The 14,455-nt window shown below is 56.7% G+C and overlaps 1 protein-coding gene across 2 annotated transcripts in view; it reads left to right on the top strand.

Moving 5' to 3' along the window:
- Positions 1–10,158, top strand: part of RAPGEF3 (Rap guanine nucleotide exchange factor 3) — a 21,828-nt gene extending 11,670 nt beyond the window's left edge. Inside the window, exons 17-28 of one of the 2 annotated variants that reach the window (XM_077753258.1) lie at positions 2,831–2,912; positions 3,228–3,374; positions 5,266–5,363; positions 5,809–5,934; positions 6,031–6,212; positions 6,471–6,561; positions 6,670–6,720; positions 7,619–7,706; positions 8,061–8,125; positions 8,770–8,824; positions 8,929–9,000; positions 9,715–10,158. In XM_077753258.1, coding sequence (XP_077609384.1) covers positions 2,831–2,912; positions 3,228–3,374; positions 5,266–5,363; positions 5,809–5,934; positions 6,031–6,212; positions 6,471–6,561; positions 6,670–6,720; positions 7,619–7,706; positions 8,061–8,125; positions 8,770–8,824; positions 8,929–9,000; positions 9,715–9,833 — 1,176 coding nt within the window. In that variant the 3' untranslated portion in view covers positions 9,834–10,158. The remainder of the gene's footprint in view (positions 1–2,830; positions 2,913–3,227; positions 3,375–5,265; positions 5,364–5,808; positions 5,935–6,030; positions 6,213–6,470; positions 6,562–6,669; positions 6,721–7,618; positions 7,707–8,060; positions 8,126–8,769; positions 8,825–8,928; positions 9,001–9,714) is intronic. The other variant, XM_077753259.1, reaches the window with a different exon arrangement.
- The last annotated feature ends 4,297 nt before the right edge of the window (positions 10,159–14,455 follow it).

Raw genomic sequence — 14,455 nt, 5'->3', positions numbered from 1 at the left:
GCCACAGAGGCTGTCCCTGGGAGGGATCCCCATGCACACACATTCCCCCAGGGCTGGGATAGGTGTCCACAGAGCCTGAGCCATGTGTGGCACTGGGAGCTGGCCTGATGGGAGACACAGAGGTCCAAGGTCACCTCCCACCCCTACCTCACCCCAAGGGGCTTCTGTTGCACTGGGGGGGGAATCCATTTTCCCTGGGGGGTGAGGGATGGTGCCTGAAGGCAGCCTATGAAGCCCAGGGGTTGCTGGTGGCCAGCATTCTGGGAGCCAGAGGCGGCCAGAGCTGTTCCTGTCAGGGGCCACAGGGAGCAAAGGGGAATGAGAACAGATTTCCTGAGGATGGTAGGAGGAAAAGACTGGAAAGGTAGGATGGGGCTGGTTGTGGGGAATGCTGCACTGGGAGTAACAACCAGGCTCTCTGTGCCCAGGTGTCTGTCCCTACCCCCGTCCTCCCAGCCAGGGACTCTTATAGGCTCCTTCTCTCTCTCTCTCTCTCTCTCTTTTTTAATGTTTTATTTATTTCTAGGAGAGAGAGAGAGACAGCGTGAGCAGGGGAGGGTCAGAGAGAGAGGGAGTCACAGACTGAAACAGGCTCCAGGCTCTGAGCTGGCAGTCAGCGCAGAGCCCAACGCGGGCTGGAACCCACGAACCGCGAGATCATGACCTAAGCGAAAGTCGGACGCTTAACCGACTAAGCCACCCAGGCGCCCCAGGCTCCTTCTCTTCTATAGGCAACACTTATTCCCTCAGGATCTGGAACTTTCTTTATCTGTTTTTTTGTTTTGTTTTGTTTTGTTTTGTTTTGTTTGACTGCCTAGATCCTTCCTACCTTTCTGATCTCTGCCAAAATGTTGGTTCTCAGAGTGCCCCCCTCCTACCTCCCTATACAGAGCAGTCCCCACGCCCTGTCCCCCACTCCCCGCTTCCTACAGCGTATCTTCTATGATTCTCTCCAAGCGTTATGACCAAGTGGAGTTGTTCTGTGTCTTTGTCTACTTGCTTATTGTCTGTTAGCATCTGTCACATCCCACTAGAATGAGGGAGGGGCCTGGACCTCTGTTTGCCCAGGGCTCCCACACTGCCTGGCTTGTGGCTGGTGCTCAGGAACTAATGAGGAATCGCCCTCGCGTGCTGGGCCCTGTGCGAGGTGCTGACGATGCAGTAGGAGGGGCGAGCCACCCCTGGTCTCGTGGGGCTTGTAGTCAGTGAGGGACAGAGCTGCTGAGGAGTGTCATGATGCAGGAGGGAAAAGGAGGGAGGCTCTGAAAAGAGAGAAGGGAAGGGCTGACTCGGGGTCAGGATCAGGGAGAGTGACCACAGGAGCTGAGAGCTGCAGGGTGTGAGGATCAAGGCAGTAGTGGACCGCAGTCAGGTTCACGGGGAAGGGAGTCCACCTGTTGGGGACCCTGCAGTAGGAAACCCCCGGAGAAGACCGGGAAGGCATGCAGGGGCCACGGCATGCAGGGGCCCTGTGGCTCACGGTAAGGGACTTGGTGCTTGTCCTCCAAACAATGCAAGCATTGGAGGTGTTGGAGCCACGGATTGACAAGGTCAAATGTGTGTTTTGAGTAGGTCAGCTAAGGAGCCTGTGCTTTATTGAGCAGACAATGATGGCCTTGAAGCTGCATTAGGAAGCTTAGTCTGGCGCAGGTCAGGCAGATTGGAGGGGGAGGGCGAGAGGTAGCCGAGGCCCAGGGTAGAGAATAGTAGGGCCATTGTAACACATAAGGAGGGAGGCCCCTGGGCAGGTGGAACAGGAGGTTGGCCCAGGCTGGGAGGAGGGGCACAGAGGAACCCCCAGAACAAGATGACAAGCTGTGGGGAAGCTGGGGGGGTTGGGGGGAGGGTTGGCAGAGGGGACATAGGAGCCCAAGCCCAGAAGAATGGCCGGGAGGCAGGATGAGGGGTCTGAGGGAGGTGCTGGGTTTGGGGGGATGGAGCCCAGATAGGGAAGGATCCAGGAGGTGCCTGAGAGCAGGCTTGGAAGAGAGCACAGTGCTGGAGGTATGGCCGCATCTCCCACATGCAGGTGGTGTGAGACTTTATAGAGCTCTGAGCAGAGCCCTGAGCCTGGGAAATCTAGGCATGGGCCCGGGCAAGGTGTGAACTTGGAGCTCCGCCGCCTGCAGAGCTGGAGGAGGAAGAGTTAGTACGGGAGGCGTTGGAAGAACAGTCGGGTGGGCAGAGGAATTGCATTACGGAGACCTTTGCTGAGCGGGGCTGCCCCATGGGCCCAGTGCTGGAGCCCAGTGAAGAAGGGCTGTGGGGCTGGACCGGGCAGGTGACACAGGGCGGTAGAGTGTCAGTGGGTAAGAGCACAGAGGGAGGGAGGAGCAGATTAGGGTTCCAGCTGTGCCACGTACAGCTATGTGGCCTCGTGCATGTTATTAACATCTCTGAGCCTCGTTTATCTCATCTATAAAACGGGAGCAATAATGATAATATTTTTGTCAAAGGACTATTGTGAATATTTAGATACTTTGAATGAGACTGCACTTAGCCTGGCATGTAGCAAACAGCAAACTAACAAATAAGAGCCAGAGGAGGAAAAGGAAGAGAAAACCAGGGCCGACAGCTGAGGTGTGCTCCTGTTGGGCGAGCTCTGGGACTATCTGGCAAAGGGAGTGACACATACGTTCTGGGGCGCTGGCTTGTTTGTAGCCTGTTCTGTCTCTTCTCATGGGGCCTTGGGGCGTCAGGTCCCTGCAGGCAGCAGAGCCCGATGGTGGTGTGTGTCCTGTGTGGGTCCCATGCTCCCGGTGACAGTCCCCTTTCTGGCTCAACACTCTCTCCTCTGTGTCCTCCGGGCCTTACTTTCTCTCCCTCTTAGGCCAGGAACGTGCCTGTTTGGCTCCCCGGCCAGGACCAGCCCCTCCCCGGCAGCAACTGTGCCATTCGAGTTGGGGACAAAGGTTGGTGGTCCCAGCCAGCCAGGGCATAGCCTGCACCCTGCTGTCGTCACCCTTGACCTCATTATGCCTGGCTGAGGAGGGCACGCTGGACTCCTCAGGGTCTCTGTTCCAGAGTCTGCCGCCTGGGCCTTCCTCTGCAGCTCAGGGCCCCCTTCCCTACTGTGTACGGCGAATCCACCCGGGCTTCCCCTTGTCATCTGTCCTGCTTCCTTGGGACCTCCCTACCCCCTGCTGCAGTTGCTGCCTGCTGACCCCTGGGTAGGGGCACCAAGAAGCCCCTTCCTACAGCTCAGCCGGGTCTTCCTTCCTCCCCAGTCCCCTATGACATTTACCGGCCGGACCACTCGGTGCTGACCCTGAAGCTGCCTGTGACAGCCTCAGTGAGAGAGGTGATGGCAGCATTGGCCCAGGAGGATGGCTGGACCAAAGGTCAGGAGCTGGTGAAGGTCAACTCTGCAGGCGGTGAGTTGTGTCTCTGGGCAGGGTGGCCCCGAGGGAGAGGCCCCTCAGGTCAGCGCCCAGATTCTCCCCCCACCCCGGGATTAAGAGCATCATCTTTATCATCTTCATCAATGGCAATGATGGTTAGCACGTAAGAGGTAGCATTTACGTCTCTTCAAAGTGCTTTGCGTGTAGTGCTTGAGAGCGTGAGCTCTGGAGCCTGTCGGCTGTGTTTGAGCCCAGCCCTTGAGCAGGATATTTAATCGCTCTGTGCTCTTTTTAGCATCTGTAAAATGGGTCTGATGAGAGTGCCTTCTTCAGAGAGGAACTGTGAAGATTGAGTGAGCTCATCTACTTATGGGTTTAGAATGGTGTCTGGCACAGCAGTTTATACAGAGGTTTTATTATTATCATGCTCATATGTTCATTTAATCCTAGTAACAACCTCATGAGATAGGTACTTTTCTCCTGTTTGCAGACTGGGAAACTGAAGCTCAAGGGGTTAGGCAATTTCCCCAAGTCCACACAGTAAATGAGAGTGCCTGGCTTTTGAATCTAGGTAGTCTGCATTCATTTTGTCAGCCAGCAAACGTATTGGAGAGTCAGCTAATGGGCCAGCAATGTGTGAGGAGCTAGAGGCACCATGGCAGGTGAGATGGAGAAGCTTAATGCTTAGGACCATAAACAGGACTCCCAGACCTGGGCTGGGATCCCAGGACCCACTGCGGATTAGCTGTGTGATCCTGACCCAAGCAGAGTGCTTACTGTCTTTGAGCCTCTGATTCCTCATCTGTCACATGAGCACTAAAACTGTACCTATCACACAGGACTGCTGTGGCCATTAAACGAGATCATGTATATAAAACACTTAGCCCGGGTTGGCACAAAGTTAGTGCTCAGAACAGGGCAGCAGGAGAATTATTTAGACCTGCTTTCAGGGAGCTTGGGCCATCAGAAACCACTGCAGGTTTTCCGGGAAGGACATAGCCTGGGGTTGACAGCTGGAGCCCAGGGTAGACAGGAATTAGGGGCACCCAGAGAATAAAGGCAAGGAGCGGAGGCCAGAAAAGCAAAACCTTCTCTAAGCCATGGGTGTCTGTGCTCTGTTCTGGGAAGCACCGCTCTCTGGTGGCCACCTGGAGAACTACAGTTGCCCAAGGACTGTTGACTGACGGACGCCCTGCTATATAAGACAGAAGCTGTTTAGAGCACTGACCTTCAGATTTTTTAGATGGACTTCCATGTCAGTAACTAATATTTTTACTACAAGCCCCCTGATCTGTGTCTATTTGCTTATAAGTCATTTGCATATACTCCTACGCTAACATCTTATAATTATAAAGCTACCCACAACAGAAAAATGCAAAACAGATGAGAAAAATAAATATGTGCTAATATTTTTTTGAACACATGGATGGTCTTGTATATGTTGCTTTGGTGGCTACTGGTAGAGACTGGGGATTCGAACGTGACTAAAAACACAGTCGCAGTCAGTAGGCAGTGATAAAAATCAACACTAAGGCCTCTGTAAGGCATTTCCAGTTTCCAAAGGGCTTTTGTATGCATTGTATCCTTATGGCCACTACTTATACACATTACTTTATAAGACTCATGAGTAGTCAGGGTAAGTCTTGCTGTCTCCGTGTGACAAAGGAGGAAGCTCAGGAAGACTCCAGTATTGCCCAAGCTCTGCCTGTCTTCTCACCTTCCTCGGGTGTGTGGACCTGGGCAGTACAGGGGTGTGAGCACCCGGCCCTGCGCATTTAGAGCACCTGCCCAGGACCCCATCCTGGCTGCTGGCAGAAGGGGCATCCAAGCCTCCCAAATGGGGCCTCCACCCTGCCTTCAGTTGCTCCCTGGCCTCCCTCCCTGCACCTGCCCCCTCTCAGCCCACTCTCTGCTCTCTTTGCAGATGCCATTGGCCTGCAGCCAGATGCCCGTGGTGTGGCCACATCGCTGGGGCTCAACGAGCGGCTCTTTGTTGTCAACCCACAGGAAGTGCACGAGCTGGTAGGGACAGGCAGGGTGCCAGGGAGGAGCTAGGGGTGGCAGAGGTGGGGGCAGGGGAGGGTCATAGAAAGGAGGGAGGGGGGCCTGGCTCTGGCTGCTGTTGGGACTTAAGGGAGAAGAGGAAGGAGCAGGCCTCAGCTGATAGGAAGGTTCCAGATGCTGGGGAAGGGAGAGAGCTGGTTGAGAGCTCTGGAGAAAGAAGGCCTCTGCTCATTAGGGGTGCCCCCAGGAGACTGGAGCCGTACAAGGAGGGGGGTCTCAGCACCGGGGGGCCAGCAGGAAGATAGATGCATCTTTGGGGAGCCCTATCCTTCAGAGGCCCTTCCTAGTAGCACCCCTACCCACCCAGACACCCCTTTAATCATGGGCACAGAGTCCCCCCCCAGCTCTGCGCCTGTCCCCTGGAGTGCTCAGGCACCCCTCCTGAGCTCTCTTCCACCTGCAGACCCCGCTCCCTGAGCAGCTGGGGCCCTCCGCGGGCTCTGCCGAGGGGCTGGACCTGGTGAGTGCCAAGGACCTGGCGGGCCAGCTGACGGACCATGACTGGAACCTCTTCAACAGTATCCACCAGGTGCAGGAGCAGAGAGGGGAGGGGAGAAGCACAGATGGCAGGAGCACCTTGCCTGGTGGGGGCTGACCTCCCCTGCCGTCTGTCCCCCACCGCCAGGTGGAACTGATCCACTATGTGCTGGGCCCCCAGCACCTGCGGGACGTCACCACCGCCAACCTGGAGCGTTTCATGCGCCGCTTCAACGAGCTCCAGTACTGGGTGGCCACAGAGCTGTGTCTCTGCCCCGTGCCCGGCCTGCGGGCCCAGTTGCTCAGGAAGTTCATCAAGCTGGCTGCCCAGTGAGTGCCTTGGGGCCGGTGGGTGTGTGGCAGAGTCCTGAGGCCACCTTCTCTCCCATTCCCGTCCCTGGTCAGTTTGTTGGAGACTCTTGCTTCCCTGGGTCTCCTACGAGAGTCTGTGTATCCCCAGCCCATCTAGCTGCAGCCCCCACAGAGGCTGGCCCAGCCCCATCCTGGCCGCAGACTGGCTGTTGTCTGGGTATGAACTCTGTGGGTGTGGCTGCTTCCCCTGAGGACCTCTGGGTCTTCCACTCACAGCCTCAAGGAGCAAAAGAATCTCAATTCCTTCTTTGCCGTCATGTTTGGCCTCAGCAACTCGGCCATCAGTCGCCTGGCCCACACCTGGGAGGTAGGTATGATCTGGGGGCGGGGGGCCTGTGCCCATCCTGGGAGTCCTAACTGGGGATGGGGCTCCCATCCCAGAGCAGTGACAGCTGCATCTGCCTCTCCTTCGCAGCGGCTGCCCCACAAAGTCCGGAAGCTGTACTCGGCCCTGGAGAGGCTGCTGGTGAGTGCTGGGCCTTGGCTCCTCCTTCCAGAAACCCCAATTCTGGGCTTCCCAGCAGCCCTTCTATGTATCTGTGGTCCCTTCCAGGATTTCCAGCCCTGGGTCAGAGCCTGATTCCGTCTGGGCTGAGAGTCTGGGGAGCTGGCTGAAGGACGGAGTGTTAGCGTTGGGGGGTGCACAGTGTATTAAATCCCTCAGTGTGGGGAGCATTGGCTGCGGCTATGACATCCTGTATGAAGACCAGGACAGGGCACACGTGGGGTCTGGCCTTGGGCTCTGATGCACCGGAGGAATATCGGGATCGCTGGCCTCCAGCTGACCTGCCTCAGGACCCCCGGAAGCAAGTCCTGGCACCAGACTGCATGGTGCACCGGGGTCTGTCAGTGGCCCCTCAGGAGATGTGAGGAGCCTGTAGGCTAAATTAGGTGATGAGGGAAGCATAGAGGAGCCGACTGCCTCTCCCCCCCTCCTCCCTGCTAGAGATTGTTGGGGGGTTAAGAGGTTTGAGAGTGTTCAGGAGAGAACTGGCACAAAGGTGCTTTTATCAGCCTGGCTCTGAGCTCTTGGGGGGAAAAATTCACTTTGCAGGCTCAAGAGGTTCAAAGGAATTTACTCACTAGAGAGGGACAGAGACAGAAAAGAGAGTTTTGAAACCTGGAGGGCCCCTGAGACTAACAGCCTTGAAGTTTGCCTGGGGGGTGGGGGTGGGGCTAACCCGAAGCCAGGAAGCCACGCGAGCAGACTGGCCATCCTGTCTCAGGTCTCCGCCCGCCCTGGTGAGGCCCGGGGCCCAGGGGAAGCAGAGCTCGGAGAGGCCAGGGCTTGCTGGGGTCTTGGTGTGAGATGGGTCATGCTGAGCGCGGCTCTCCCTCGCTCACGGAGGCTTCTTCCCTCCCAGGACCCCTCCTGGAACCACCGCGTCTATCGACTGGCTCTCACCAAGCTCTCCCCTCCCATCATCCCCTTCATGCCCCTTCTTCTCAAAGGTAATAGGACCAGAGCCTCCCCTCCTGCCTCCGCCCTTCTAGTCCTGTGCCTGTCTGCATGTCCATCTGCCCTTTGGGGTGTTGACGTATTGGGGCACACAAAGACGAATTAGGAGTTCCCGGGTTAGAAGCAGGGTTGAGGCATGCAGACAAGCGCTGAGGACATCGGGTGGTCTCCGAGATGGGGCCTAAGAGATACAAGGAAATTGCTCCAGGGGTCAGAGGTGAACCGGAGGAGGAGGGCAGTGTGGGCCGAGGACGCGCAAGGCCCTCATTATTGGCCCCCTGCCTTTCCTGGGCGGCAGGAAGAGGAAGGACTTTGGGGACCTTTCAGCAAAACCCATCTCTTTGCAGACATGACCTTCATTCATGAGGGAAACCACACGCTGGTAGAGAATCTCATCAACTTTGAGAAGATGGTGAGTTCAAGGACAGTGAGAGTCTGCCCCTAGAGTGGGCTGGGGGATATGACTGTGGCCTTGGAAGGGGGTGGGGGTGGGGTGGGAGAGAGTCTAAAATTGTTAATAATACAGATATGGGGATGCCTGGATGGCTCAGTCGGTTAAGTGTCTGACTCTTGATTCTGGCTCAGGTCAAGATCTCACAGTTCATGAGTTCATGCCCCACATCGGGCTCTGCGCCAGCCCTGCAGAGCCTGCTTGGGGGTCCCTCCCTCTCTCTCTCTCTGCCCCTCCCTGCTCACGCGCTCTCTGTCTCTCTCAAAAGAAATAAATAAACTTCAGAAACATAATAGAGTAAGAATACTTCTTATGAAATAGCCCCAGCTTCTCTCCCTTGCATGGTGGAGAGGGCGGCCTTAATTACCTCACCCTGCATCCAGGGCCCTCCAGGCCTCTTCTGCTCTAAGCCCTTCCTGATCTCTGTTCTTTCTCCCACTGTGCGCTCCCCACGGGGCCTGTGAGTGTGCTGGGGCAAAGCAGGCCTGGCCCCATCTAGTCCCTAGGAGCACCCCCTCAAAGGGGGCTCAATCTCTAGTGGACCCACAGGACACACTAGGGGCCTGTCCCTCAAGCCTGGTCTTCTGTCCTCACGTTGCCTACAGAGAATGATGGCCAGAGCCGTGAGGATGCTGCATCACTGCCGAAGCCACAGCAATGGTGAGAGGGCTAGTCCCCATGCTAGGAGTCCCCGCCCCCACCTGTCCCCTTCCAGGCCCCTGCTCGGCCCAGCCTCCCTGACCCCCACCTCTCACCCCACGCAGTGCCCCTCTCACCACTCAGAAGCCGCGTCTCCCACTTCCACGAAGACAGCCAGGCAGCAAGGACATCCACATGTAAGTGGGGCAGGGCTGGGTGCTGACGGGTCAGCCGCGGCTGGCATTTACAGGCATCTGCGTATAGGATGCTGTGAGCTCTTCACACCTCTCTGAGGTGGGCAGAATGTTATGTGCACGGACAGATGCACAAACACGCCTGAGCACTGAAGTGACCTGTGCAACGCCACACAGTTAGTGACTCCAGACCGGATATTTTTAGTTGGACTTCAGATGCATGAAATGGGATTAAATCATAATCGACAGTTCATACCACATCATGGGCCCTTTATTTTATTTTATGTATGTGTCTATTGCGATAGTATAATGGACGCCACTGGGCCCAGGCCAAGTATGAGCACATTGACAAGAGCTTCCTCTCCTTAAAGAGCCTTTCCTTTTCCTGTGCCGATGGAATATATTTATTTGGATATATTTATATAGACATGTATACACACATGTGTACATCCACATGGTTCTTTAAAATGCTTCATGTATATGTTATGACGACAAAGTATTCTTTAGTTTCAGTTGTTTTTGAGTTTAGTAAGAGGAGTATGATGCTGTATATAATCTTGGGGACCTGTTTTTTTCTGAGTCTGAGCTCTTAACCACACTTCTGCTCCAGACTGGGGAGGCTGTGGATAGTCTTCAGGATTGGCTGTGGGAAGTGGCCGGGTAGAGTGGTGNCCTGACTCTTCTCCCCCACACCCTCTTCTCCCCTCCACCCCCCAGGCTCCGAGCAGTCGCTGAACACCCGGAGTCCAGCCAGCACCTGGGCTTATGTCCAGCAGCTGAAGGTCATCGACAACCAGCGGGAACTCTCCCGCCTGTCCCGGGAGCTGGAGCCGTGAGGAGGCTGGGGCCCGAGCAGGCACTTCCCGTCAGGAAAGCCAGGGCACACCCGGGGCCAAGAGGCCCGAAGGCCGGCCGCAGCTGGGCAGGGCTCTCCGCGGAGTGGACTCAAGGCCCTGGAGCGGGCAGTGTGGAGGCAGCTGTCCCCTGTGATGACTGGCAGCCAAGGAGGACCTCGGGATGGAATGGGCCGGGGCCCAAGGCCAAGGAATGGGGGGCAGAGAGGCCCTGGAGTGGGTGGGAGAGCAGAGCAGGTGCTGGGACTCTGTGTTCAATAGAGAGCTCTCCACACCAGGTTTTCCCCAGATTCTGTGTCTTGTGGCTTTGTTGTCAGGCCATCTGTAGGCGGTTTGTTTTCACAGTGGACAGAGAGAGCCTGNCGTCCTGCTTTTCTTCCCAGAGCACAGGAGATAAACAGTCGGGTGTGGCCAGGGCTGTTCCTACAGGGGGAAGGGGGCAGGGGGCAGACGTGCTGGTCCCAGAGGAGCCTTACGGGTTGCATAAATTACCCTGATGCTGTGTTCCCGGGCCAGCCCTTTTGGGGCGTGGCAGTAAAGGCCCGGACACTCCAGACCTCAAGAGCTGGGGAGGAGGTGCTGCGCTCTAGAGCGGACCGGGAGAGTCTGACAAGCAGTCCCTCTGGTCTCTGGGACCCAGGCAGGGCACCAAGATGGCTGACTGCCGTCCAGACCTACCCCTCTGGCCACAGGGGCCGGAGCGGCTGCTGGAGCCTGGAGGCCCTGTCAGTGGCCAGCCAGGACAACCCTCGGCTCTCCAGTGTGGTCTGAGAGCACTGTCACAGCCCAGCTGTGACTAGCTTCCTCCCCCCTCGCCTCCTGGCTGCACTTGCTGTCCTTCTCTGCCTGCAGCACGTCTCAGCCTGTTGGGTGGTCCCCACAATGAACGGAGGTCTTAGAGAAGTGGCCGGTGATGGAGAGAGAACACTGAGGCAGAGACTTCGGAGGGGAGACCATCCCTTTCTGAGCCATAGCAGGCTCCCAGGAAATCCAGTTTCTTATCAGGGATCGGAATGGTCTCAGCAAGCTCTGTCACCGTTCAGTCCTTCCCTCCCCAGGGCTTCCTGCCTCTCAGCAGGGGGAGGTACCCTGTCTGGCCTGGTGAAGGGCCTCTTGGCCTTGGGGACGACCCCAGAGTAGGTATTGAGCAGCAGGCCCTAGCGCATCTAGAGGACGTGGGCCCCTACATCGAGGTGGGGCAGACAGCTGGTGTGGCTCTGGACTTGTTCAAGTCCTCTTCCCCTCACCCCTGCACTGTCAGACCTCTCTTATCCCTGTGGTCATGGACACACATGCAAACTGCTTCCATAGAGGGTTAGAGCCCTTCACAGGAGGCAGCACAGCTGGGATTATACCTCAGGTCTCTGAGTGAATCTGAGCAAGTTAAGGAACAGTTCTCTGCCTCTCTTTTTCCATCTGTAAGATGGGTGTGGTGGTCTCAGTCCAGCTTTAAGTGACAAGTGAGTCAAACCGTAGCTCTGCCTCAAGAGTCAAGGAGACAGCCTCGGCAATCCCGTGTCCTCGACCCAGTGGGCCTGATGGGGTGGGCAACGACGGACTGAAGTTGGGCAGAGCTCATTCCTCCAGGGAGAGCCTGGTTAGAGCAGATGGCAGGGTCACCTAGTCAGTCCCCTTGCCTATGGGTGGAGATGCAGGACTGCAGGGCACGGAAGCTTCCAGAGCTGAGCAATGATGACATGAGGCCCCGGCCCTGGTGAGTCAGGACTGCCAGGGGCTCACTTCCCCCCAGAACTCATTGTTCATGGGGTTTGGGCAAAGGCCAGACCAGCCTGCCGGTCACCATCCTTTCAGACCCAGGGGTGAGACCAACCCTGCAAAGACAGAATGGAAGCCACGCGTGGTCGGGGGTGATGTCATCCATCAACACGTCTACTTGTCTTCTCTGGGGCCACACCTATGTCCCCAAAGAACTTGGGCAGCGCGTGAATCTCCCTACTCCCTCAAACTGCCCTGCAACTTCCCAGCTGGCACTTCTCTCAGGCACGACCCCTGTGGAGCCTGCTGGGAGAGGCTTTGCCAGGAAAACAGTGCCCGGGACGGGCAGGAAGGCCCAGACTGGGCTCCGGAGACCCTGCTAACAGGGCTGCGTCACCACGGGACAGGCAGAGGCTCCAGGTCATGGTGGCTTCTTGTTCTTAGGGCCCCACTGCCTGCTGTCTCCCTGGCTGCTGAGGCACGGGGTAGCTGGAAGCCCCCTCTCGTGTCCTGGCAGCTCACGCTGTGTGCAGGGGGCTCTTAGTTGGTGTCCTGGCTTCAGGGCAGCTGTGACGGTGGAGAAGCTCAGGGGACTGCTGAGAGAAGACAGTATAAGACGAGGCCTTCAAAAAAGCCTCTCTTCCCTAACAGGAGGTAGAGCGGAGAGGGAATGTGTGTGCTTGCGCACATACAGAACGGAGCGGGTCGTTGTTCCCCTCCAGTACACTCACATACGCACCCCTCCCTCACCCCTAATCCCTAGCTCCCTCCTGAAGGCTGGGACACTAATTGTGGGGTGCATGCAGGGAGGGTCATGCCTCTCCAACAGGCTGAGCAGGGTCTTGTGAAAGGGTAGGCGGGGCCGGGGAGCCCAACTGTCCGGCCTTCCGTCTCCTCTGGCGTCTGTCCTGGGAGCCGGCCCTCCTCTCTCTCTGCGAGCCCTGGGCTTGGGCTGCTAGCCTTCCCAGGCAGCAAAGATCAACCCCAGCACCGCTGTTCTTCCTCGCGTTTCTCCTGCTGACTTAGACTTGAAGAGTTTTCATCGTTTCTGGCATACTTTCACCTCTATTTTCGCCTCGTATTTTTATACTGATAATACGGCAAGTTCTTTTTTTCCCCCACCCCACCCCTATTTAGAGTCAAATGGAGGCACAGAATGATGGGCCTAAGGTCACGTAGCTGGCTAATAAGCAAGTGGACTGGTGAAGAGACCGGGTGTGTAGCAGCTGGGCCCATGCCATGGGCCTCTGCTCACCCCTGCCCTTCCCTGGTGCCCCCGGCACTCCAGATGCAATCTCCCTGAACCCCAACATTTTCTTCTTTTACAGGAATGGGCCCAGGCACATACATTCCCCCCCTCTCACCTCATATTTGAAATCTTATGTAGTGGGGGCTCTGTGAGTGAGAGGTAGTTGGGGCTCTCAGGGAGCAGACCACCCAGCCAGGCAGACAGACAGACCCAGAATAAGGCTGTCAGAAGGGACAGGATGCCGCAGAAAGCAAGTCCAGAGAGCGGTGGGTGCCTAGGGCCGTGGGATCTCCCTGCTCACCCCCAAGCATTTAGGCACAGCTCTGCCTCTCAGAATTGGGGATTCTCTCTACTTCTTGCTGGAGCGAGTCACTGAGTGTTCTGAGCATCAGACAGGTACAGTGGCTGGTGTCCTGACAGTTGTTCATGATTCCTTCTTCCCTTCCATGGACCAAGAGGCCGGGAGGTAAATGCATTCCCAAAATGTATCTCACACCACCCCGCCCCAAGTGCTAGGCTTCTCACACAGCTGCTGGGGTGGGGGTGGGGACACGGGCTTGACCTAACAGTCCCCTTAGGCCTGTCCGGTTGCCCCAGACAATCCAGGTATCTGCCCCTGAGATTCTAGGCTCTTCAAGACCAGAGCCCCGCCCTCCTGTTGCGAAGCTGGACAGGGCACCTGAGGGCAAAGGGGCTTATGGCCCAGGTGAGGAGTGCCTGTTGTCCCTCCCAGTGATGATGAAAGCGATCCCTCTGAGAAGCTGAGTCTGACTCATTTGTGCTTTGAGAGCATCTTGTTAGTCATGCCTGGGGCCTTCCTGGGGCAGGCGGCCTTGCTGGGGCCAGAAGGGCTGCTGCTGCTGGTGGTGGGTGGAACACTGCGGAAAGAATATGGGCCCTGTGACTCCCAGAGGAAAAGGAAGGCTGGGCTCAGAGCTCAGATCCACACTTTAAGGGAAAGGTGTGGGATTCTAGTTGCTTGTGTATGTTTGGACTTTGACCAGTGTGCACCCTGGGTGAAGGTGCCCTGGGTTTAGGGCCTCATCTGACTCTGCCTGACGTGTTCTTAGCCCTTGGGGAGAACTCAAGGCCACAGTTGTCTTGCTGGGGTGTGAGGTGTGGGCAGCCACAGCTGTTTCTGGGTTGCTGATGGAAGGAGAACACAGGCTCTCCTGGCACTGAGGGGACTGTAGCCAGCAGAGGGGCGGAGACAGGGTGGCTTCTTGCTGGGGTCATGACAGCAAGGCATTTTTAGCTCACTCTACCTTCCTGAAAGGTGCCCTGTAAACTAGAGTGTGAGGTGGCCCAGGTAGGTGTCAGGGCAGCCCTCCGCGGATGCAGCGCGTGGAGCCAGAGGGTCCCGGGTCTCAGTGGCCACGCAGCCTTAGGCAAGTCCCTTCCTCTCTCTTCCTTGCTTTCCTGATTTATAAACAGGGATTTTGACTAGAAGGGTTTGGGATGTATTCCCACTCTCAGTGTCTTAGGCTGCTCAAGGCAACGGGAGATGAGGGGGCAGCGAAGCTGTGGGTCACAAAGCTGCGGCTCTCTGAGCATCTTCCCAGTGACGGAGTGTCAGCTGTGAGCAATTTTATCAGAAGGCTTTTCAGTTCCCTACCCCTAAAGATTGCCTCCTGCAACC

Source organism: Crocuta crocuta, unplaced genomic scaffold (genome assembly GCF_008692635.1).
Source record: "Crocuta crocuta isolate KB4526 unplaced genomic scaffold, BGI_CrCroc_1.0 scaffold30, whole genome shotgun sequence".
NCBI classification, from domain to species: domain Eukaryota; kingdom Metazoa; phylum Chordata; class Mammalia; order Carnivora; family Hyaenidae; genus Crocuta; species Crocuta crocuta.
This window is presented reverse-complemented; position numbering and strand designations above follow the sequence as displayed.